This window comes from Ahaetulla prasina, chromosome 2, assembly GCF_028640845.1.
Source record: "Ahaetulla prasina isolate Xishuangbanna chromosome 2, ASM2864084v1, whole genome shotgun sequence".
NCBI lineage: Eukaryota > Metazoa > Chordata > Lepidosauria > Squamata > Colubridae > Ahaetulla > Ahaetulla prasina.
This window is the reverse complement of record NC_080540.1, coordinates 107,058,067-107,081,832: the sequence shown is the minus strand read 5'-3', so window position 1 is coordinate 107,081,832 and position 23,766 is coordinate 107,058,067. Positions and strand designations below refer to the sequence as shown.

The 23,766-nt window shown below is 34.5% G+C and overlaps 1 protein-coding gene across 7 annotated transcripts in view; it reads left to right on the top strand.

Moving 5' to 3' along the window:
• Nucleotides 1-23,766, top strand: part of CSNK1A1 (casein kinase 1 alpha 1) — a 36,868-nt gene that overhangs the window by 3,499 nt on the left and 9,603 nt on the right. For 6 of the 7 annotated variants that reach the window (XR_009153144.1, XM_058166451.1, XM_058166454.1 and 3 more), the window contains exons 3-9: nucleotides 11,230-11,356; nucleotides 15,150-15,248; nucleotides 17,309-17,392; nucleotides 20,659-20,798; nucleotides 21,728-21,806; nucleotides 23,257-23,331; nucleotides 23,616-23,722. Coding sequence is in view for 6 of the 7 variants with exons in the window: in XM_058166451.1 (XP_058022434.1) it covers nucleotides 11,230-11,356; nucleotides 15,150-15,248; nucleotides 17,309-17,392; nucleotides 20,659-20,798; nucleotides 21,728-21,806; nucleotides 23,257-23,331; nucleotides 23,616-23,722 (711 nt within the window). In the remaining variant the exon portion in view is untranslated. The remainder of the gene's footprint in view (nucleotides 1-11,229; nucleotides 11,357-15,149; nucleotides 15,249-17,308; nucleotides 17,393-20,658; nucleotides 20,799-21,727; nucleotides 21,807-23,256; nucleotides 23,332-23,615; nucleotides 23,723-23,766) is intronic. The other variant, XM_058166455.1, reaches the window with a different exon arrangement.

The window sequence follows — 23,766 nt, the reverse complement described above, 5'->3', positions numbered from 1 at the left end:
CTTAGAAAAATAAGACGAAATTAAATTAAAAAGTATCAGTATAATACACGTTGATTGGCCCACATATTTCCTTGGTTGTTTGAACATAGGCTCAAAAACATAGTTTTTGTTTATGTGATCATTTTGAAAGGGCAAACCGGAAGTTCTGATTGGCTTGTTGGTCTGTTATCTTAACTGTACTCAGTAGTCTCTTGTGCATCTTTGTGGTGACTTCAGATATACTTAAAATTCAAAATACTATGCTAATTATCTTGCTAGGCAGATTGACATGATGTGTATTCTATTTATATTTTTGTATAGTATTGGTTTAGTAAGTGCATTTTGCTGTAAAGCGATGTTCAATCTTGTGAATTTTGCTTTTTGCTGTTGTTCTGCCCTTTTTAGCCCTTTAAGTGTAAAAACAAAATTCTTTGTTCAGCAAGTATGTGAATATGACTTTATGATTATTTATGTATTTTATTGCTTCTGAAGTAAAATGCAATTTACTTGTAAGGTGCAAATGCTGGCAGTCGGGGACAGCAATTTTCTTGTATGTGTGTTTCTCAGGATGGGGCCTTTTCTGACCAACAGTTCCTTCCCTGCCTTTAATGTTCTACTACGTAGGTAGAAATTACTTTTTTTCTTCTTTGCTTTTATCATCTTGCCAGGTGCTAGGAACTAAAAGGAGGTAATCTTGTAGGTAAACTTTTAAATATTGGATCCTGGAAGAACGATGAGTCGATTTAGGCATACACAATTTAGATTAAGAAGGGGTTTACTTTGAAACAAATCCAATTTGAGTTCTTGGATTGGCCTTCATCTTCCGTGTGAAATATCTCCTACGTTGGTGGTGATAGTTGATTTCAAAAGGGATATATTTATTTATTTTATTTATTTATTTATTTATTTTGTCACAACATCATACAAAAAGATTATATAGTATATACACATATAAACATATATAGGAAGAAGAAAAGAAAAACAATAGGACAGGAACGGTAGGCACGTTTGTGCGCTTATGCACGCCCCTTACAGACCTCTTAGGAATGGGAGATTGCAATCTATGATAGTGGTTTTTAGCATTTGTCGTGCTTGATTGTTGGGTCTGCTTGGATGCTTTGTGTATGTTCCCACAACAAAGCCATCAGTGCATGAGTTGATGAAGGGTTTGCTTTTAAGCCAGCTTGTCACAGAGCTGATACTGTTTGGGGACTAGGAGAAAATGATTGGCCAAGGTCATCCACTAGCTTTTGTGCCTAAGGGAAGACTAGAATTTGGATCTCCATGCCTAATCCAGATCTTAACCACTATAATATACCGGCTCAGAATAAGATTTGTGGTGCTTTTACTTTTAAAGAGAGAAGCTGATGATTTCTTTTACAATCCTTCCTTTAAGCATCTTCCAGAGAGAAAAAAAGGATGCATTGGACTTGAATTCCTGGAAGGCAGTATAGGAGGAGGATGAAACATATACTTCCATAATGGGAGTTTTCTAAAAACTGTTAAATACTTTTTCTGGGGTTTTTTTTTTTGGTCTGGTTTGTTTGTAGCACTCAACATAGAACTACTACTTTTTTTGGTTTTTAAATTCTGAGGCGAAAAGAAGGGTGCTGGGGACTTTTTTCTTTGTTTCTATTTTATGTGGCTGAAACAGTTACAATAAAATATGAAATGCTTTGATGAAGTATGGTACTTAAACTAGTCTTTGTTTAATTTTGTCAGATCAATTGATCTGTAAAGATCATATTGCCTTAAGTATGTCTAGTCCTGCTAAATGCAGGTGAGGTTTTTGCCTTATTATTTATATCATGATAACTGAAGAATATCCAGTTACTTAGCAATGAATTACCCAAGACTTTGAAAAAAATTTGAATATTGTATAATTTTGCCTATATTCTAAATGTTGAATAAATATCATTAGTTTACACTAAGTGGATTTACACTTTTATGTACACAAGATAAAACATTTTTGTAACTTTTATAGTTTATTTAAATATAAAATTGTGGTTTATAAAACTTGGTTTGTGGCATAGCATGATGTTAGAATTTAGCCACTCTAGTTTATTTAATAAACTGTCTAAAGAAATCTTACCTTTTTTTTTAGATATGTGAATCAAGTTTGTTAGATCTGATTATTCAGTTCAGGAGAAAGAAAAATCTATTTATGATTTGGTTTAATGTCTAAATTGACAATGCATTGTTTCAGTTATCTAACATAGTTAGCATCTGATGAGTTTTCAGTTCTTTGATTAGCATTTAAGTTTATACTGACAAACAGTGTTTGCTAGTCTTCCAAAAATTAATATGGTAAGATGAAGTTAGAAGAAGGAAAACAAAACAACATACTATTGGTACACTTGGAAACTCAAGATTGTAGTTTATAAAATAAATTTGTGCTTTTTTTCCTTGTGTACCCTATATAGCATTTTCTTGAGATTCTCAGCTTATAGCTTAAAAAATAATTATAATTCATAGTTATGTAGATAATTTTTGGATGAATATGCATAAATCATTGTTATACAGATATTAAGTTCTTAAAATATTTTAACCATTATTGGTTAGTTTTTAATTCTGTTCAATATTTCTGTGTTTTGGTTATATATTGTTTAATTTTTGTAAGATGATTTGGAGGGCTTTATGCAATCAGCTGTAATTAAATATAGATAGGTAAGTGTTTAATTTAGGTTGTTGATGATGTTATCGAAGAGCATATACTTAACATAGAAAAGCAAAACTTTGCTTCTTCAGTGATGCTAATAATTTTGCATTGTCAGTTACTTGAAATGAAACAGCAGAATCTGTTTTATAACACTGACGGTTTTTTCAGAATGTTATGCACCATAATTTGGAAATTGCAAACTTGTTTATGAGCAATACAGAGTATATTATCTAAGCCTGTATTCCAGTAAAAACCTGAAAGTAACATTTCCAGTCCTAAATTGTACCACACTTGATTCCTTCTACATATGAATTGTGAATAAAAGAGTTCACTAAACTGCAGTTATTGAAATTGTGTGGCAATATAGTATCAGGATAAAACTGCATTGTCATTGCTTTTTAAGCACCAACATTGTCTATCAGAACATTTGTCATTTAAGTTAATGAGAACTGAACATTTTTGGTGACCACAGGGTGTTACAGTTGGCACACAGAAAATGTAAAATAAAATGAATGGGATACAAACTGGAATGTCCTGGAATGGCTAGCTAGAATTCTGAATAGAACCTTACTCCATGATGCAACTTTTTTTTTTTTTTGCAGAGCTTAATTAGTACAGAAATAGTTTGTGCATTTTGTATGTCAAAAACTAGAATTCAGAAAACAACACATGAAGTCATATCTGTGAAAACTTTTTCTGAAATCGTCCTTGTTCTTGAAATAATATTCTGGTACCCTGAATGTTGTTTATGTCCTAATTTAGGGACTAGCATTTTGGCAAAAGGAAATACTAGTGCTGTAGGCTAAAACAGAAGTAATCCCCCAGCTCAAAGATGACATTGGCATTTTCATGTTGCCAAAAACATTAAGTTGACATGTCAACATTAGGAGTTAATTAACCAAGATAATTGAGAATGCAAACTTAATAAGGATTAGAAAGCTACAATCTAAGCTAATAAGAAAAACATCAGAGTTAAATCTAAAAACAAGATTGTAACATGGTAATTTTGGCAAAAAGTAAGAGAGATCCACCCAATGCCTATTGACTAATACTTTTGTAACAAAATGGCATGTTTTAGACCTAAATAAAAATGAAATTAGGTCTATTGTTTTGGTTGCCATTATATTCTGTAGTGTAGAATTGTTTATTTGTCAATATAGATTATAAATTATAAATTTTATAACTATTGTCTGATGATAATTTTGATTACATATTTGGGATGTAAATAAAGTTTTAAATTGAAAACTGCTGAAATAAAATTATCATAAGTGACAATCCTTTCTATAACTAGGAATAAGCAAATTTGATTGGATATTGGAAGCCTTCCAGAATTGTCTTTTTGCCTTTGTATTGCTATTATAGGGATGTTAAGACAGGACTACCTGCATACCAAAAATATTTAGAAAGGCGTTTGCAATGTCTACAGCAGTTGGTACTGTGTACATGGAACAAAATCAGCTATATTACTAAGCAGATCCATTACCACCAAATCTTTGCACTTCTGGAATATCAGTAATATAATTCAAGAATCTGTGGTCCTGCAAATGAGTGGAGCGGTTGAAACTAACTGGTCAGTTTAGCAGTAGTGTACTTGGTCTGGTAACAGACATCACAGGTGAACATGTCTTTAAAATATACCCTCACCCTTGGCCACCAAAACTTTCGAGAAGAAAATGTAATCTTTTGAACAGTTCTCATCCTCCACCATATCCTGTAGTGTCACTTCCATGGTAAAATGTAATACATCTCCCTGAAGGGAAAAGGAACATAAAAATAAGCATTGTAAAATCTTTAATCACAGAGAAAGGAGAGGAATCAGTCTGTAGGGCTTAGAAGATATACATCTGAAATCTGAGAATTGGATCTTGTAAGTGAATCCCATTCAAAAGCTCTCCTGTCCTTAGCTTCTGCGGTGTTCCCTTTCCCAAGTTGAGCAGCACACCGGCCTGCTGCTCACGCAAGTCGAGCTGCACAATCGCATGGGCCGGTTCCAAACAGGCCATAGTCTGATAGTGGGCCACGCCCCGGGGATTAGGGACCCCTGCTGTAGATGATCCAATTTCTTGTGACCTGTTTACACCTATTCTGGATGGGTAGCCGCCTCTGTGAAATGTCTTCTTTATTGAAACATTGCTTTATTGCCAGTAGCTCTATTGAAAATATAGTTCCACTCAACCAGAAGGAGTTTCAAGTAAAAGGTTGCAAGATAACATAAATCTTCATGCTTTATCAAAGCTTTTGAACAGACCACTTATATTGGCAATCTTTTTTAAGAGTTTGAGTTAGCAGTTTGTTGAAATTTAGTACTGTATAACATTTATTTTTGCATGGATGACATACTTAGAATGTAGAGAATGGTCTTCTGAAAAAAACAATATCATCCATACAAACTACAAAATTCTTGGCCAACATATCTGTGAAATTTCATTAATGAATCTGAAGAAGACAGAACAGTTAAATAAATACTAGGGCATTACTATGTATTTGCTTTATCAATATCTATGAAATTGGAAATTGTCCCAATGTCCAAAAGAGTTAGGAGCTGGTTTTCCAAGCCAATTGAAATATCTAACTAACCAGGATCATAGTATCTATTTATTATTTAATAAATTTATATGCCGCTCATTTTGCCTACAGAGCTAACTCTCTTCCTATCTGTTGCCTGTGTATCATTTATCAATCAAATTTACATAGCTGTCCATCCCAATAAAAACTCTGGATGGCTTACATCCAGATGTAAAACAATACATCAATTGAAGCCATACAAATCCAAATAACAAAATTCATATATAAAGTAATCCCATCTCTACCTAACAGTCAATATAATCACTGCACTGGCCCTAATTCATGTTTTTTACTTTTCTAAGACTCAAATATTTTTTCTGCACCAATCCCAACCTTTTTGTCCCCTTTCTTTTGAGTCAAATCCACACTTCTTTATCTAATTAATCCATTTTTGTAGTTGCATGTGTAATAATGCATAATTGGGGGAAGAGGATTATATAGTAAATGAACTGAAAAAGACCATTATTTGTGTAACATTTTTAGGATGCACTTGGAAAAGTTGGACCCTACAAAATCTGACAATAACAGAGCTATAACAGCTATAACAACTATAAAATTGCATTTATAACTTGGAACTTCTGAATTATGGGGTTTATTTTAAAACAGACATACATGGCTGTCCATTTCATGTGCCAAATTGCCAACAATAAAACCACTCAAAACCTCTAAAAAAACACCTCTTATTTCCAAAAAAGGAAACATTTTTCCATATATCAACATTCACTTATGCTGGGCTCTAGCCACATTTTACCCCACTGCTTGCAGGCTCTTAAATACTACCCTGTTTTCCCCAAAATAAGACATTCCCTGATAATAAGCCCAACCTTACTGTATGGCAATTAGGCCCAAACGCTTATTTCAGGGTTCAAAAAAATATATGGCTGGGTCTTATTTTCGGGGAAATACGGTAGTAGAAGGCTAGGTGATGAGAGCCTTGTTCTCCACTTTACACCCCATTCTCTAAACCAGCAAAATACTGTTGTATTTCTGTAAACAAGAATTTTCCTGAAACACATTGTATGTTATCATTTGGTTAAGTAAGTACTAGTGCTGAAATGGTCCAATTCTGAGTCTTTTGATCAAAAGGTTATAGAATATTTCCATTCAGATATTCTGTTATTCTGTTACTTTCTTCATTTTTATGGTCTTGGGGAATATTTAGATAATGACAAGAGGAAACTATGCTGATTTTTATTCTGGGAATGTTTCATATTACTGTAAATCTTAGGAATTTCTAAGCCTGTTGATCTAAATATTTAGTCATTCATTTTATATCCTGTTTTCTCTTCCAATGTTTCTTCATAATAGTAATCTTATATATGGGTTGGTCTGAAAGATTTATTGGCCTGAAATAATCCTGACTCTCCCAAGTATCTGTGGCTGAGGATAGATTTAAACCTATATGTCCCCAGTGTTTTTATATCTTAGCCATAGTTTTTAAAAACAATCCAGAGCAAACAACAGAAACAGTAATTAACCAAAAATTACAGTCTTCATTCACGCATAGTTTTTATTCATCAACACACAATGTTATTGTGATCAGTTTTTCTGTATAGATGTTCCTTGAGTTACAACTACTTGTTCAACAACAGATCAGAGATACGATGGCAACAGATCAGAGATAGAAAGGGACTGGTCTTCAAAGTTCCAGCTGTTACAGCATCCCTGTGATCATGTGAACAAAATTTGGCAAGCAGTTCACACTAAATCTGTTTTAACTCTTTAAAGCCCAGTTTTAGGTGGTTTTCGCAGTTCCTGGAAGCCTTCAGCACTTCATCTGCTTAAGGAAGGATACTATTTGCCATTGTTAATAATGAAGGTGGGACAAGAAGCAATGAATGGAAACTTAATCAAGGAGAAATCCAACCTAGAATTAAGGAGACATGTCCTGACAGTTAGAACAATTAATTAGAACAATTAATCAGTGGAACGACTTGCTTCCAGAAGTTGTGGGGTGCTCCCATCACTGGAGTTTTTTAATAAGGCGTTGGACAGCCGTTTCTCAGAGACAGTATAGGGCAGCGGTCACCAGCAGCTGTGAACCACTGGTGGTCTGTGAGAAAATTTCGGTGGTCTGCAGAAAAATTATTTGCATTTTTTATATTGCATTAATTTAGGGGTCCTCAAACTACAGCCCCTGGGCTAGATACATGCAATGAACATTAGTGTTGCTGCAGAGAGTGTCCCCTTTCGGGGTCTTCTTGTGTGGGTCGGAGGGGGGCAGAAATTCCACTCGGGGTCTGCTTCAACCTCCTGGTGTAGGGCTTTGGGCGAAGGCTGGAGGGAAGTGCTACTGGTGGTGAAGAGTCAGAGGGCCTTGTTCCAGTGGGACTGCCTCATGGCCTGGAATTAACTGATCATCTCAGCCTGCTGAGCATCCAGGTGCCAGTACTTGGCCTTGCACTCCCGCAGGTCTTCCCTCTGCTTGGAAAGCCTATGCTTATAGCCCTCAGTGAGGTGCTTCTGCTGAGCCTCCTTCTCAGTCAGATCCAATTTGAACTGAGCTGTTTTGCCAACTCTTTCTCGGGGTGTTTGCTTAGCTCCAACAACTGCTTCCTGTTGGGGCCCTAAGAAGCCTGGGTGAGGAGGCGAGGAGTGGCTGGGAGGGGAGGGGCGAGTAGAGGCCGGCGAGGTGCCACTCTATATGAGTGACATCGAGTTGATCACGGCCACCCAGTCACAAGACCACCTAGCCACGCCCACCCAGCCGGTCATTAGGCAGATCATATTAGTGGTCTGTGGGATTTAAAATTATGAATTTAGTGGTCCCTGAGGTCCAAAAGGTTGCTGACTCCTGGTATAGTTTCCTGCTTGAGCAGCAGGTTGTATTAAAAGACCTCCAAGGTCCCTTCCAATTCTGTTTCTCTATTCTGATAGGTAGCTGGGGGGCGGGGAGGCTAGGATATTTCAAGTGGATCACAAGTGAAAAACGTAATGGGCAATACTAAAAGTCAGGTGTATAAGTGGCAATCTTTTCCACTGATACAACTGGACTAGCCACAAGAAAAAAACAAAGTCATGGGTGAAAAAAAATTAAGAAATACTTCATTAAACAACCAGCATTGAACCATTTGCTAAGCATTTCATAGTGAGCTGTGTTTTTACTGTTCAAAAGCCAACCTTCAATCCCATATTTGCACAGAGATTATATATTCGTTTTACTATATTCCTTCTCTAAATCCACAGATGTACAAACTATCTCAATTTATATATTTCTCGGTGATCTGCTGAAGACCAAAATATGCCTGATACGAAGCCTTACTGCATTTCACAAGTTGAGTTTGTCACTACTTCTTATACTTTTCAATTAAAATACTGCCCAAATATTTTTCCAGGCATACTAAATAAGCTAATCTCATTCAATCTTTTTTATTTTTGTCAGTCTTGCTACTTTTCCTTTTTGTATGGGAACAACATCTCTTTCTTTTATCAGACATAGATGCACATATATTGAATAAACTGCGCTGGTCTTGTATTCTAAAAGCAAATCACATCCATGCTAAAACATTTTTCTAGTTATACTAGAAATTGCACTTTTAGCATTTTTATACCATTGGTTAATTTTGCATCCATTCTTTTTGAGGATACCATTTCTGTTCAATACAGTGAGTATAGTACAGTTGTACAGTTGTACAGTGTATATAGATTTTTGTAATGGATCTATATAATTATATAAAGAATATAAAGAATATAGATTTCTTTACAGTATAAATGGCAATTGCCTAATACTGTTTATTCATGGTTTATTTGAAAACATTTGGGGGAGGAAAAAACCATAGATAAAGTAGTACTTTAAAATAATGGGTTCATTCTAAATGAGAAAATGTATTTTAATTTTTAAGATTTATTATATTTCCCTAAATTTGCATTTTTTTTCCATTAGAGGCAAGTTCCATTGGGAGAACTTTTACACATTTTTTTTAAATCATCACATTTTTCTTCCAGTATTCCATTCAGGTTGGCAATAGCATGCCATTTTTTTTAAGAATTCATTTTTATTTTTATGAAATGATATATGAGTATATGGTAGCAAGAATAATTGCTAAGGCTAGAAAAGTATGGAGAAGTATAATGAATTATGTTGGTTTTAGTTCTGTTCCCTTTTCTTTTTTATTTCATGCCTCTGATTCATTTGACTTATTATGTCTCTTTTCTGCGTAAAGTTTCTTATACTAAAGATGAATATGTATATACATACCCCTATATTCATCACAATGAATAGCTTTTCTCTCCAGGACAATCTATCTCCAACTTGGTTCTTCAGAGCTTCCAATCATGTACCCATTGTCACTGATTCTAAATCCATCCAGTTTGCTGCTGGGCTGCTCTTTTCTCTTCTTTCCTAGCACTATAGGCTTCAATAAAGCTAGGTCTTTTTATAACATGTCCAAAATACAATAATTTGAGCCTGATCATTTTTGGCTAAACATTTTCATATTCAAAAGAAGTTTGGATTGAGTCCTGATGTTGCATGGGATGGGTAATGAAATGTCTGCAAGAAAACAGCCAGGTTCAGAGAGCACCAAGGATTCCTCAAATATTTTTTGATGATCAACACATACAGTCCAATTATTGCTTTTATGCTATCTTGATAGCATAGTATTTAATGATGGACTTGACCTAGGAAACCTTGTTTTACTTCCTGCTAGGCCATTTAAGGTATTGGTGTTGTCATTTTTCACACCCTAATTTAAAATAATTCTATTTCACCTCTAAAAATATTTCACTTTTGATTGTTAACCAACTGCTTAATACCTATTTTGCAGATTCACTATTTTGCAGATTTGCCTTTTTTCAGAATTTATTTTAAAGTGGTTGGGTAATGGGACCTCTGCTCTCCTACAGTAATGGACAGTTGTAGTTGTAATCCCCCAGTATATACAGCACCATATATTGTCTATGCTTTCTGTAGCAAAGTGGAGCAGTATGGACTTGAAAATACAAACATAAAATGGAAAAGGATTTTGGAGACATATAATCAAGTTTTATATTCAGTATGTGATTTGCAATATAGAATGAGGAATTATTTAAGTCATTATACATATATTGTTGCTTTTCATGTTAATGCAATAAACTAGCCTCCTGACTACAAAATACCTTTTTGCCTATTTCGACGTTGCTTTTAAAGTAATTTAATCTAATTCAAAATTAGATTATAAACTAATTGAATTATCCAGATGATTGAGACTATAATATTGATGCAAGTTGCAATATCATCATACTACTGTGCATATATATTTTAGCATATACATAATTCTTGGCTTTTTCACTGCTTATAGGAGCAAATGCAAAGGCAGAACCAAACAAGGAATAAGGGAGACTATTAGACACTGTGTATTAATTATTAAATGCTAGACAGTGTGGAAAGTTAATACTTGTCTGTTGCACCATATGCTATTGGGAACCATATTCTATGCTATTAGCAGCATAATTCTGCTACCGAATACCTCTCACCGACCCGTACGCTCTCACAGGGAGGGACTCCTCAGGGTGCCGTCAGCCAGGCAGTGCCGGCTGGCGGCGCCCAGGGGAAGGGCCTTTTCTGTGGGGGCTCCCACCCTCTGGAACGAACTTCCCCCAGGACTTCGCCAACTTCCTGACCTTCGAACCTTTCGCCGCGAGCTTAAGACACATCTGTTCATTTGCGCAGGACTGGACTAGAATTTTTAAATTTTAAATTTGGTTTTAATCAGGTTTTATTATTTTATTGGAATTTTAATATTCGGCCGTATTTAATAAGTTTTTTAAATTGTGGTTTTAACTTGTATTTATCTATGTGTATACTTGGCTGTAAACCGCCCTGAGTCCCTTGGGAGATAGGGCGGTATAAAAATACGATAAATAAATAAATAAATAAATAAATAAATAAATAAATAAATAAATAAATAAATAAATAAAAATTCTAAATGGATTCTTCAAAATTTTAAGAAAACTACACTGCATTTTATTATTGAAGTCACCTTTAACAAATTAATGCTATTCAGTTGTATCTAGGTTAACACTAATAATGATTTCTGTCTCTGCAGGTGGTATGGTCAAGAAAAAGATTACAATGTTCTAGTCATGGATCTTCTTGGACCTAGTCTTGAAGATCTCTTCAACTTCTGTTCTCGGAGGTTCACAATGAAAACAGTACTTATGTTAGCAGACCAGGTATGTAAATTGTGCAAATATTTGCTTGGGTAAGGTGTACTAGAAGTTCTTTTTTTTTTTCCTGTTTTGTGCAAATGAATATAAGTGGTTTCCAGTCAGCAATAAACAGATAAATAGAGAGGGATAGCCTTGCTTTGTCCTTTTTGTATATCACTTAGTTTGTTAGAACTCCATTAACATATATTGTATATCATGCTGTGCCACAATGCTTTTGGGACCGTAACTGCCAAATAAAAGATGGTATATTGAAGCAATGTTAAGAAAAATTAACCAAAATTTTCATTCAGTCGATGAAGCATATTTGTATAAAGATTCAACTATGAGAGTATAATGCAAACATTTCAAAGATACTTCTTCTTGTTGAATAGAAATTTATTTCGGCTGTTATTATTTCATTCTTTCTGAATGAAATACTCTAATCAGAAATTGACTTTTTTTTAAAAAAACTCATTTTTTATGGGAAAACAAGATTGCTACTATGCTACCAAGTTTAACTGCATTATTTTGAGGATAAGAGTTGGAAGTATAGTTGCAGAGTTGAGAATCGGAGGATGCATGCAGGCCACAGATGCTCCTATTTTAAAAATTCTCTAGTAGGTCTATGGAAGGGTATTGATCATTTAACATGACACGGTTAATAACAGAAATTTAAGTTTTTTTAATATAAAGCAATATGTAGACTAGACATGAATAACAACTTATTTTTCTATGGTCAAATATGAATTCATGTTGTACATAATAAAAGGCTCAAAATGAGTAAAGGATTTTATGAGAGAAACAATATGTTTTAGTTCTATAGAATAAACAGAATAGTTCTTAACATTATATATTTGTTTTATATTCTGCTTTTCTACTCAAGCAAATATTCAGGAATGCTGATAAGAAACAAATTTTGAAATCCAGAAAGTTAAAACATATGAAAATTAATAAATTAACTGTTAAAACCTAGCAAAATGTTTCAGTGGATCTTTTAAATGTAGGCCATGAAGCAATGTAGAAAACTCTCTTTCACATGTCAAATAGTTAGATATTTAAGAGCTTCTTCAGAAGAGCCTATTCAGCAGATTTCATTGGAAGACAGGATAATCATCAGCTCTTTCAGGACTTTAAAGATTAATGTCAAGAATATGAATAATAGACATCTCTGGAGAGAACTGTGGAATTTTTCTCTTTCTTTGGATCGTACTAGATCTAGATATAATTCAACCTTAGTTTGTTAAGAACAGCATAAACTACTTTCAGTTCACCAGTTTTACTTCAGGAAAACTGTTGGACTAAGTTGAGATTGGTGTGATCCAGAGGAATAGCAGAGTTCAGAGTTCTGAGTATTCCATTTAGATTTTGTACATATCTGATTAATAATAATAGCTTAAAATTGCATTTAGTAAGCAAACAACAACCAATATAATCTTTTCAATCCCAATATCATGTGATCCCTATACTTTGCAGCAGTGTACTAATTACACCTTCTGGGCAGTTTTCAAAAATAGTCATAGTGGAAAAAATATCAGTGGTCATGATAGGAAGTGACATGAATATCCACCAAAAAAAAAAAAAAAATCAAGAAGGAGTACAGTTAGCCCAGCAACTGTAATTGTGTAAATGCACTCTTGTCATGGTCTGTGAGAATATCCTTGAGAGACAAGAGAAAAAGGAACAGCCTTGACAACGGTCATGCAAAAGATGTCTCGGCCCTCAGAAGGAAAGAGAGCACTCTCAGAACGGACTCTCCCTAGGAAATAAAAATAAGAAAGGAGAAGTGCTTTCCAAATTAAGGTTCTGTTATTATAATCTTACAGAAAAGGTGGTGCTGATACTCTTGATTTGTGTTTCTTGTCTGAAGTACCTTGAAAAGCTGACAGCTCTTCACTTCCAATTTTGTATCCAGTGACAACTAAGGATCAAGGAGAGTTCTTAGATTGTGGACTTTAAGTGGGAGTGCAATTCCATCCTAAATAGGCTAAATTTTAATCACAGTGTTTCCTGTTTATCAACATTATCTCTACCTTGTATTAATTTAATTTCAGCTTGTTCTCATCTACCACATTGGAATTGTGTGTGCTTCAAGGGTATTTGAAGTTGAATGGTTCTTGGAGTTGAATGGTTAAGAAGCAATGATTGGACTCCATCCATTCAATTTCCAATTTAAACAATCCATAAACTATTGCCAAAGCCTATTGTATACAAGGTTAATCCAGTAATGCCATGTTTTAGGCAAGAATAAGTATCTCTTGAAATTTGGCATTAGGGTCTGCCCTGATTGATTTGCTAAATCAAGAGAGGCAAGACTTAGATAGACTTGTTTACATCATGATATTTACAAACCACAGAGAATCCATAATAACAAAACATTTGGGACAGTTGAGGGCCATGAAATGGATGGGGTTACCTTGCTTGTGTTCATGAGGCAAAATTTTGAGAGGAGTTTGGAAACTTGAGTCTTCCATTTGAAAATGGTAGGAAGCTGCACTATTTTTTGCAGTCATGATGAGAGAGGGCAAAAGAGTGACATGTTGTTTATCCTTGCTACAGACCATGCCCACCAGTCCTATCCCATGAATATCTCTTCTGTCAGCTAAGCTTCAATAATAGATGCCAAATCAGTGCTTTCAACAAAATTCAGTTCTGGATAATAAATGCTTAAGCAACAACAGATGTTTGACACTTAAGAGCTGGATATTTTCTTTAGAGAAATTGTCTTCATTGTCACCTTGATCTCTTTGGGTAGATGATAATCTGAAAAGAAGCCCCTTGTCCAGTACATGTAATAAAATTGGAGTTCTTCCTGTATCTTTTCCTACTGGTTATTACTTTGAGTTTGCACGCATCCAAGCCATTTCCCAATCTTAATTTTTCCTGTAAAAAGGTAAAGGTTCCCCTCGCACATATGTGGTAGTCGTTGCCGACTCTAGGGGCCGGTGCTCATCTCCGTTTCAAAGCCGAAGAGCCAGCGCTGTCTGAAGACGTCTCCGTGGTCATGTAGCCGGCATGACTCAACGCCAAAGGCGCACGGAACACTGTTACTTTCCCACCAAAGGTGGTCCCTATTTTTTCTACTTGCATTTTTACGTGCTTTTGAAACTGCTAGGTTGGCAGAAGCTGGGACAAGTAACGGGAGCTCACCCTGTTACATGGCAGCACTAGGGATTCAAACTGTGAGCTGCTGACCTTTCGATCAACAAGCTCAACGTCCTAGTCCCTGAGCCACCACGTCCCATTTAATTTTTCCTGTACATTCATTCATTCATTCATTCATTTATTATATTGCTGCCTATTCTCACATGGTGGTTGATAGAACTAGCAGTCTACCCACATTAACAGCTCTGCCCCATCCTAGTTCCAACATTACTTTCACACTGAGCTAACCTTCCTCTACACCAAGGTTACTTTGTAGCATCAGGCTCAGACATCTGATACAAAACTAGACAGATGATTTTTGCAAGGTGTCCAGAGTGAAAGTAACTGATTTTGTGGGAAGGATGTTTTCCACAGGAAAGTATTAGACTAGCATATAGACACTCAGCTAGATGTTGAACTGGACCGATCCCTTATTTTACTTAGGCTGTATCTCCACTTTTAGGGGTGTTGATGATAGCTCCATAAGATAGTGTTCCTTTTCTCATTTGATATTGAAAAGCATTCATTTACAAAACATTGAGTCAGTTTATTAACTGGTTTAAATTATTTTCAGATAATAGGAGTGATGCAAACATTTTTGAATTATAGGACAGATTATTATTGAAATAATATCTGAAATGCTTTTAAATTTCACCAATTTTCTTCTTGTTTACAGATGATCAGTAGAATTGAATATGTGCATACAAAGAATTTTATACACAGAGACATTAAACCAGATAACTTTCTAATGGGTATTGGACGTCACTGTAATAAGGTCAGTCTTAATACTTTTTTTGCATGAGAAAAGTTATCATAAAATACAGTTTATTGAAAAGTTGTGCTGCTTGAGTTAGCTATTGGTTAATAGTATTCATCAAGAGATGAGATTTTCAGTCATACTACTGCAAGCAAATCATATGATCTCAGTGTTTGTTCAGACCTGAATTAAGCAAATCAGTATGTTATATAAGCTCTATTTCTTTGCATACTCAAGTTCCTTCTATATAAATATCCTATTCAAAATCAATGATTTACAGTAGCACACCTTGCCATAAACTGGGATTTTGTATTGTTTGCTGTATTTATTAGCATGGTGGATTCTTGACTTCCAGTTACCTAGATTTTAATTGAGTAGAATCAACTTATAAAGAAATATTGGCTTGTAATACTGCAGAGCTTTGTTTATGCAACTGCATTCTGTGCAATCACAAACCTGTGGAAGTTCAGAATGCAGTTAATGGGTAGGTATAGGTTAACATTTGCTTACTGAATTTTAATATTTTATTGGATTTTAAATGGGGGTAGAAGGGGATGATAGAAATTGAGCTGGAAATGCATGTTTTCTTTTGAAACTTGGTTGGAAATATTCTTGGCTAGCTTGCGAGAGTAAACTTTGCGATACTTTACATTGAGCTCGAGCAGACAGGCAGCATTGGCAATGCATTTAAAGCATGCTGTTAAATAGAAATTCTGAAGTTTGGGGAAATGTATGTGAACTGAATATATTGGCAGCAACATTCCCATACAGATTGGTTCTTCATAAGCCATCAGCGTTTACCTTTTCGATGCTTTTAGCTATAAAATGTTACCTTTGTTTGCCTGTATGAATGCCAACTTGGAGCCATTACTTGAGAGCAAAATCAAACCAACAACCACCTGTTGAATTCTGCTTTAAAGGCGTTCAGTGAAGCATTAAACAACTTTGGGGAGTTGGGGTGAGAAGAAATTGCAAAAGTCAAATTTAAAAGACACTGTCAGTCCTATTTCTATTGAATCTTATCTCTAAATTTCACATTCTTGTTTCTTTAATGCAGTCCTTTAATTTTCTGACAAGAACTGGAAGTATAACTAGAAAAAAATTAAACCAGTCTTGATTTGATATTTCCTCTCTTTTTGGGCCATTTCTCCATATACTTTGACAGTTATAGTGAGCTGGCATTGCAACACTTTGTTTTCTTCTGATGTGGAAATGTGGTCTGAAAAATGTGCTTTGTTAGGTGACTTTATTAGAGTCACATTGGATGATGAAAAAAAGGACCACATTTTTCAGTCCTATCAGCCATTTAGAGTGACAAGCATTAAATTTTAGATACTCATTGGATGTTACAAATAATCCTATACGTAAGATTATAACCCCCTTTGTTTAATCCACACAGAATTTAAAGCTTTAAAGGTGTGAAATCAGCAGTTTCTTTAAACATTGATATGGTTTTCATCCTTTTACCAAAAAATACAGATGGATTTTGTATCACATGTCCATTGTACATGGTATGGTTGGTGAGGCTGTTTTGTTAATCATGTTCCAATAAATTATGTTCATAATAAACTAAAATATAGGCAATAAAATTGGAATGCTGTATTTCTAAAATTTATTTTTAAATGTTATGTGTTAGGAATTGTCTTATTCCTAATATATGATCTTCTTTGAGCCTCTCCTACAACAAGCCCTGCATGCTTACGAAAGTGAACTTAAGGTGACTAAATGCCTTCTACCTCTTCCTTACTGAAGATTTATTTCCCACAAGTTGTTTGGGGGAAGGGCAGTACATATGTAAAAGCCAAAATTACTTTTTATTAAGCCAAATATTGCCATTGCTATCCCTGTTCAAGGCAGTGTCATTTTAAAGTGGCATACTCAAATTTATCTTGCCACATCTAAATTTTTCCTGTATCATACGATTCTCCTTTGGAAAACTGTAGTGCTTGGTGGAAGAAGGATGGCATTTGGCTACCCTATTCTTTCTCTAACGCCTCGGTGTTGCCTGTCTGCGCCAGCCATTGTTGCAATGTAAGCAATACTGTTTGATGCACTGCCACCCTCTATTGTTTGTTCAGTGTTTAGAATCTCCAGTGGGGAAGAGGAAAAGAAGCATGACTGTTAGTACTTCTCAGGACCCATCTTTCTCAGGATTAAACCAGGTCTGAAACTGTCTCTATTCCAACCTCAATCCCAACTCATATGCATTTTATTTTATTTCGGAAAACATGTAGATTTGCAAAAAGCACCTTATGTTGGCATTATTCAGACATACTTGGCAAACATGTAACATTATTAAGTGACTGTCATAAGATAAAAGGTTCTTCTTTTATCCAAGTTAATATGATTAAGGATAACAGCCCAAACTTTGTATTAACCCTAGAAGAGTAGTTCTGTGTTCTGAAATATGACAAGGAGGATTTAGAATGTATTGTGAAGAATTAGAGATGCCTGTGAGTGCATGGTCTGTTAGTAGGTCTTGATGAGATTTCTCTCCCTCTTCATTAATGCAATCAGTATGTTTGGGAAAAATGCATTTTAGATGGGGAGAATCAAGACCTATTATACTTTTTCCAAAAAACATGCTTTGTTTCCAGCAGTAAATTTAAACAAAATTTTGAATATAGCTCAAGAAACTAAAGTAATTGTATCGTATTAAAATTTTTCCAAATTTTAGTGGTTTCTTAGCTTCTTAAACAGTTGTTTATTTATTAAACGTTAATTGTTTGGGCCCATGAATTTAGAAATGTGGCAATTGGAATAGTTTTTATTGTATGCAGCTGTATTGTGGCTCAAATTACAGTACCTATCTAATTTATAACATTGGAACTTATTCAAACTTCAATATAGCCCCAGGCTGGGTTTTAGGATTTTATAATATATCTTTCTGTAGAGGAGGAGAATGTTAGGAGACTGATCTCAATTGTCATAGGAGTTGGCTACTTGAAGAATAAGAGATTAACTAGTCAGCTGTTTAAACTGGATTACTTAATCATGGTTTTATTTCCATGCGTGTTCATCAGTTTGTGTTTAATAAAAGTTTTTTGAAAAACTGAACCTGAAGTGAAAAAAACCTTTAAAAAATAAAGTTGGCTGAAGTCCTTTTCTTTATTTTATGGGGGTGAAGTAGAAGGCAGAAGGGTAAACATGGAGACTCATTGAGTTATTAAGAACCATTTGGCTTGATCAGGTCATACCAGAAATGTTTTAGTATCACATAATAATTGAGCCAGTGTGAAGACTGTGTCCTATGCTAATTAACAAGGAAGTGATACTTCTTGTTCTAAAATTGATTTAGCTAAATATAAAATAGATATATTTTGTACTATAAATAACAATATCCTTTTTATGGTATCTTGGAGAATAGAATAGTACAAATAAGAGCCCTTATCCCAGTATAAAAAGCAGAAGCACTTTGCCACTTTCAGATTGGAACCATTGACTTTCCCTTCTCTGTCTATCATTCCAGTTCTGACTGGGTTTTCTTATTTACTCTGAAACTAAATCAGCAAGATTGTGGCAGGCATTCATGGGGTGGAGGGGAGTAAATTAGGAAGAAGTGAAGGCAGTAGCTTGGAGAAGTGTGTTTATTGGGTGGAATAGTAGTATATCTAATCTCAAAAGTAATATCCCCACTTGTCAACCAAAGCAATTTAAGAGGGAGTGTTATTATGTTGCTAGGTAACTTTGCTCCCTAGTATTATTTCCCCCAGTAATGAAGCATGGCTTTGGTGTCTTGAGATTGTAAGAATATATTATCATGGAAAAGTTACATGGCAGAGTTATTTCCTTGCCATAATCTCTATTCAGTGCTTTATAAGAGCGTGGTCTTTCTATACCTTGCATTTGTCCAAATCAGAGATGGAGAAAGAGAAAATAAATCTCTGAAAATTATATTGTCAACTTCTTTTATAATACTTTTTAAAAAATCATAGTGTCTTTCCTACTTTGTGCTAATAAAGAGAAGGATCTCATAAAATACTAATTGGCCTACTAATATTTCAACTTTATAAAGTTTACTTATTTGAATCAACTAGGTATTCTGTGTTCTGTACTGTTTTCAGGTCATCTATCATGATTGTCATCCATCCACATTCACCTATAACATAAACACAAGTGTTCAGTTAACTTTAAATCAGGAGTCAATAGTATTATGCCTGTGGCACACTAGGATAACACTCATTGATCTTCAGAATTAATACTTTTAAGAGCAAAATCTCATGGGATATCCAAGTCAGTTTTTGTTCTTGAGATCTCAGTAAATATTAATCATTTTTTAACTTTTAAGATGTATTTTTAAAAATAAGTTCTATTAAAGAAATGTTGGTGTGTGATGATGCCTATTGACCCTGCTTTAAATACTGTCTTTCTTCCTCTCATTGCATCTAAACTTCTTCACTATGGCAAATTGTAAAGGCCCAACAACTATTTATTTATTTACTTGCTTGCTTATTAAACAAGCTTATAATAAAATGTTCCTTAAAGACACTAGTAACTTGAACATCTGCTAAATTATTGTTTTCAGTTGTTTTCTAAATTTTAGCTTTTTCAATTATTTGGTGCTTTTACTTTAAGAAACACTTTTTCTCCTTTTTAAAAAATCTCTTTTTCTGTATTAGCTAAAAAATATACAGGAATTACTAGGAGTTTTAGTACACTTCCTAAAATGGACTAGACCGAACTCTTAAAAATTGTCTTACTCCATTAGTCTAGTCTTAGTTTTCTATAGAACAAAATATATATTTTTTAATTATACAATTTATTTATTATACTTTTAATCTGCCACATTTAACAACTCCAGATTATTTGTAACTGAACATTTTAGTTGAATTTGACGGTCTTTTAATTAGTGAAATATAAAATAAATTATTCTTTGACACTTTGATCTTGAATTCACATATTCAGATATTTTTTTGATAATATAAGAGAATGCTTCAGTGTAGTAGAAACAAATTATAGCAGTAAGTGGCAGAAAAGCAAAATTACTTGAGAAATTAACTGAAAACAGTTTCATAAAATTGGCCTTGTCTATAATATTGTTATAAATGTTAAATTTATGTGGCCTAGCTTTATTTAATTATTTATTTTACCATATTTTATTTCTTTCCAGTCCTTACAGTCTCTTTAATGGCATGCCAACATATAGAACATTCATAAGAAAGTAATACAATCCACAGTTTTTGCAGTAAAACTTACTTTGAATAATTTTATTTGTTTTTTTCCAAGTAGATGAGAAATTTTAGGTCCATTTTATATTTTATTTTTTAAGTAATAATAAAGGGTTGTGGTTTTGTTTCCCTTGCCTTTAAATTGTAATTGAATTTAATTTTGTTGGTCTGAATTATCTATTAGGCATATATACTTAAAAGTTCCGATGATTTTTCCAAATGCCATCTGGAAATTTGAATCTATTTTATCTATTTTAAAGTTATTCCTTATTGACTTTGGGTTGGCCAAAAAGTACCGGGACAACAGAACAAGGCAACATATACCTTATAGAGAAGACAAAAATCTCACTGGTACAGCTAGATATGCAAGCATTAATGCACATCTTGGCATTGAACAGAGGTAAGTATCCAAGCAATTTTTGTAATTACATTAGGAACTGTAAAAAGTTAAACTCTAAGAAATTTCTGAATTGTTTCTAATGCCCCTTATCAATTGTCAGATAAAGAGACTGGAATTATAGTTTAGTAACACATTTTCTACCAGTGCCATAATATTTGGGATCTTAAATACTTATTTTAGGACAAAAAAAAATTATTAATTGAAATATTCTTACAGTAGAGCAAATATTTGCATTGTGTAGCTTATAGACACCAAAATATCCATGACAGATACTATCGGTCATCAAACATAAAAATTGGATTATTTCTGGAATCAGTATTTTTATCATAAATTTTCAAAATGCATACAGTTAAATTTAGCATTTGAATATTTTCAGTTATATTTTATGGAATAAGAATCAGAATTGTTCATAATGGTTTTGCTGTTATGTACTTTGCTATTATGCCTACACAATTTTCATGCTTTCATGATCTCACTGTTGTACTATTATCAAGATAGATATGGGGCTGAATGGAGCTCATGGAGCTTGTTTTACGCACAGTTGTTGACCAAAATAGAAAATGATTGGAAATTAAGGGAAAATAATTTCAGCAATCATTAAAGTCTAAAGTTAATAGTTACTTTTGCATAAAATATGTATATTATAAAAGGTTGCTTGATTATTATTTTATTCTCTCAGTACTCCACTCTAAGATAAAGCAAAATTTAGAAGTTAGCATTTGATAAAGAGAAAAATAGCAAAATAAAAATGTGGATATGCCAGGAAAATTGGTATGCAGTTTTCCAAATAAGTTTGGTAAATCTTATTTACTACTCTTGCATATTAGTGTGTTGCACATTTTATTGACAGTTCATTTTCATAACTTGTTGAGACCTGAGAAGTGATGCTATGCAATTTATGAATAAGCATATAAAACCTTTTTCCCCAGTCGTCGTGACGATATGGAGTCATTAGGATATGTATTGATGTACTTTAACAGAACCAGCCTGCCATGGCAAGGATTAAAGGTATGTTAAAAACTTCATACAGAGTTGTAAAAGACCATACTAAAATATTGGATGAACAAGCACAATATTGTATATTTGTAATTCAGTTACTATGGAATAGATAGAATGTGGCATGATATGGCACCCTACACATAGACCAAGTATGTGTCTTTTATTTGCTTATTTCTAACAAATACTTTACAGTTAGAAGATGCTCAGAGAAAGACATTAGGGGTGAGATAGCCTTAAAGGACAATGTGCAGTTTGAATAATGTTTTGGAGAAGTTATGGAAAAGTGTATACTGTCCAGAGAACTTTGGTTAATCTCAGGCCTTGCTCAAAGTACTGCAGCCTCTCCATCTTCAGGATGGTGTATTACAATTTAAAAAATGAAAGATATGCATGCATAGACACACATTCATTGAGATAATGTACAAGTGTATGTGAGAGAAAGATAGACATCTGTTGGTACTTTCTCAAGAGGTTATATAATTCAGATGATGATTTTGAATATATTGATGGTAGAAAGCAATTTGTGCTGGCAATCTAATATCAAGAGCAAATGAGATTTCTATATTTACTCATAATCTTGACTGTATAGGAAAAATACTAGAAACAGCCATTTAATCCTATCATGATCTAATTAAGTTGCAGTAAAGCATGTAATAAAGACTTTTATTCTTTTTGCAGTGAATTCTGGAACTTGGTAATTTCCTTTAGATCTATGATAATAAAAAAATAACCATATTTTTCGCTCCATAAGGTGCACCACCACCACCACCCCCAAAGTGGGTGGAAAACAGTACTGGTCCTTCGGTGAATAGCAGCTGGGCCATGGGGGGGTTCCTTTTACTGTGCTGAACCCAGCTGGCCTCTTCTGTCTTTGTCATTGCCCGCCTCTTCTGCCTCTTTTTTTCAGTGCAAGAGTCAATAGGCAGAGGTGGCACATGAGAGGACACCTATCTGTGTCCTCTCAGGCTCTGCCTGATTTTTTTTTTCTTGTTTTCCTCCTCTAAACCTAGGTGCGTCTTATGGTGCGAAAAATAGGGTAGTATTGTTCTATTTATATTAGGGGTGTCAAATTCAAGGTCCGGGGGCCAGATCCGGCTCACGGGGTGCTTAGATTTGGCATGCGGGGGCCACCCTGAAGTGCCTCTGCCAGCAAAATGGAGCTCAGGAGGGCTGCGTATTGTCCTCCCAAGCTCCGTTTTCAGCTGCAACAGCCTCCTGCAAGTCTCTGCCAGCAAAAACAGACCTTGGAAGAGCCGCATGTGGCCCTCCTGAGCTCCATTTTCGCTGGCAGAGCAATCGGGCCGCCACAGGCACCCCCAACATTACTGACATTGAGCTGGCCCACCCACACTGGCCATTTCCTCCTCCCCCCTCCCCCAGAGGTCAAACAACCCTGAAGCGGTCCTCAATGAAATCATGTTTGACACCCCTGATTTATATATATCCATATTTTCTGCAGGCTGCAACAAAAAAGCAGAAATATGAAAAGATTAGTGAAAAGAAGATGTCTACTCCTGTTGAAGTTTTGTGTAAGGTACAAACTGTTTTTAAAATTTTAAATCTTCGGTAATCGTATTTTGTTTTGTAAATAAGCCAATGATTTTGGAAGGTATAATTAATATTATAAAATGTTTAACTGCATGTATTAGTGGAATTGTCTTTACAGTAGTTATAATTGATCTATCTTTAATTTTTAGTGTCATTTTTTCTTTTGTCTGTTACCATTTTCTAAAAAATAATGATATAGAACTGAATTCTGAGTATAAAAATCGTGGGGATTCTGCTTCCAATTCTTGCATTGATTTCTTCTGTTTGCAGGGATTTCCTGCAGAATTTGCAATGTACCTGAACTACTGCCGTGGCCTGCGCTTTGAAGAAGCTCCTGATTATATGTATCTGAGGCAGCTATTCCGTATTCTTTTCAGGTTGGTCTCTTAGGATAGTTCTTGAATACTCAAATAGAACAGTT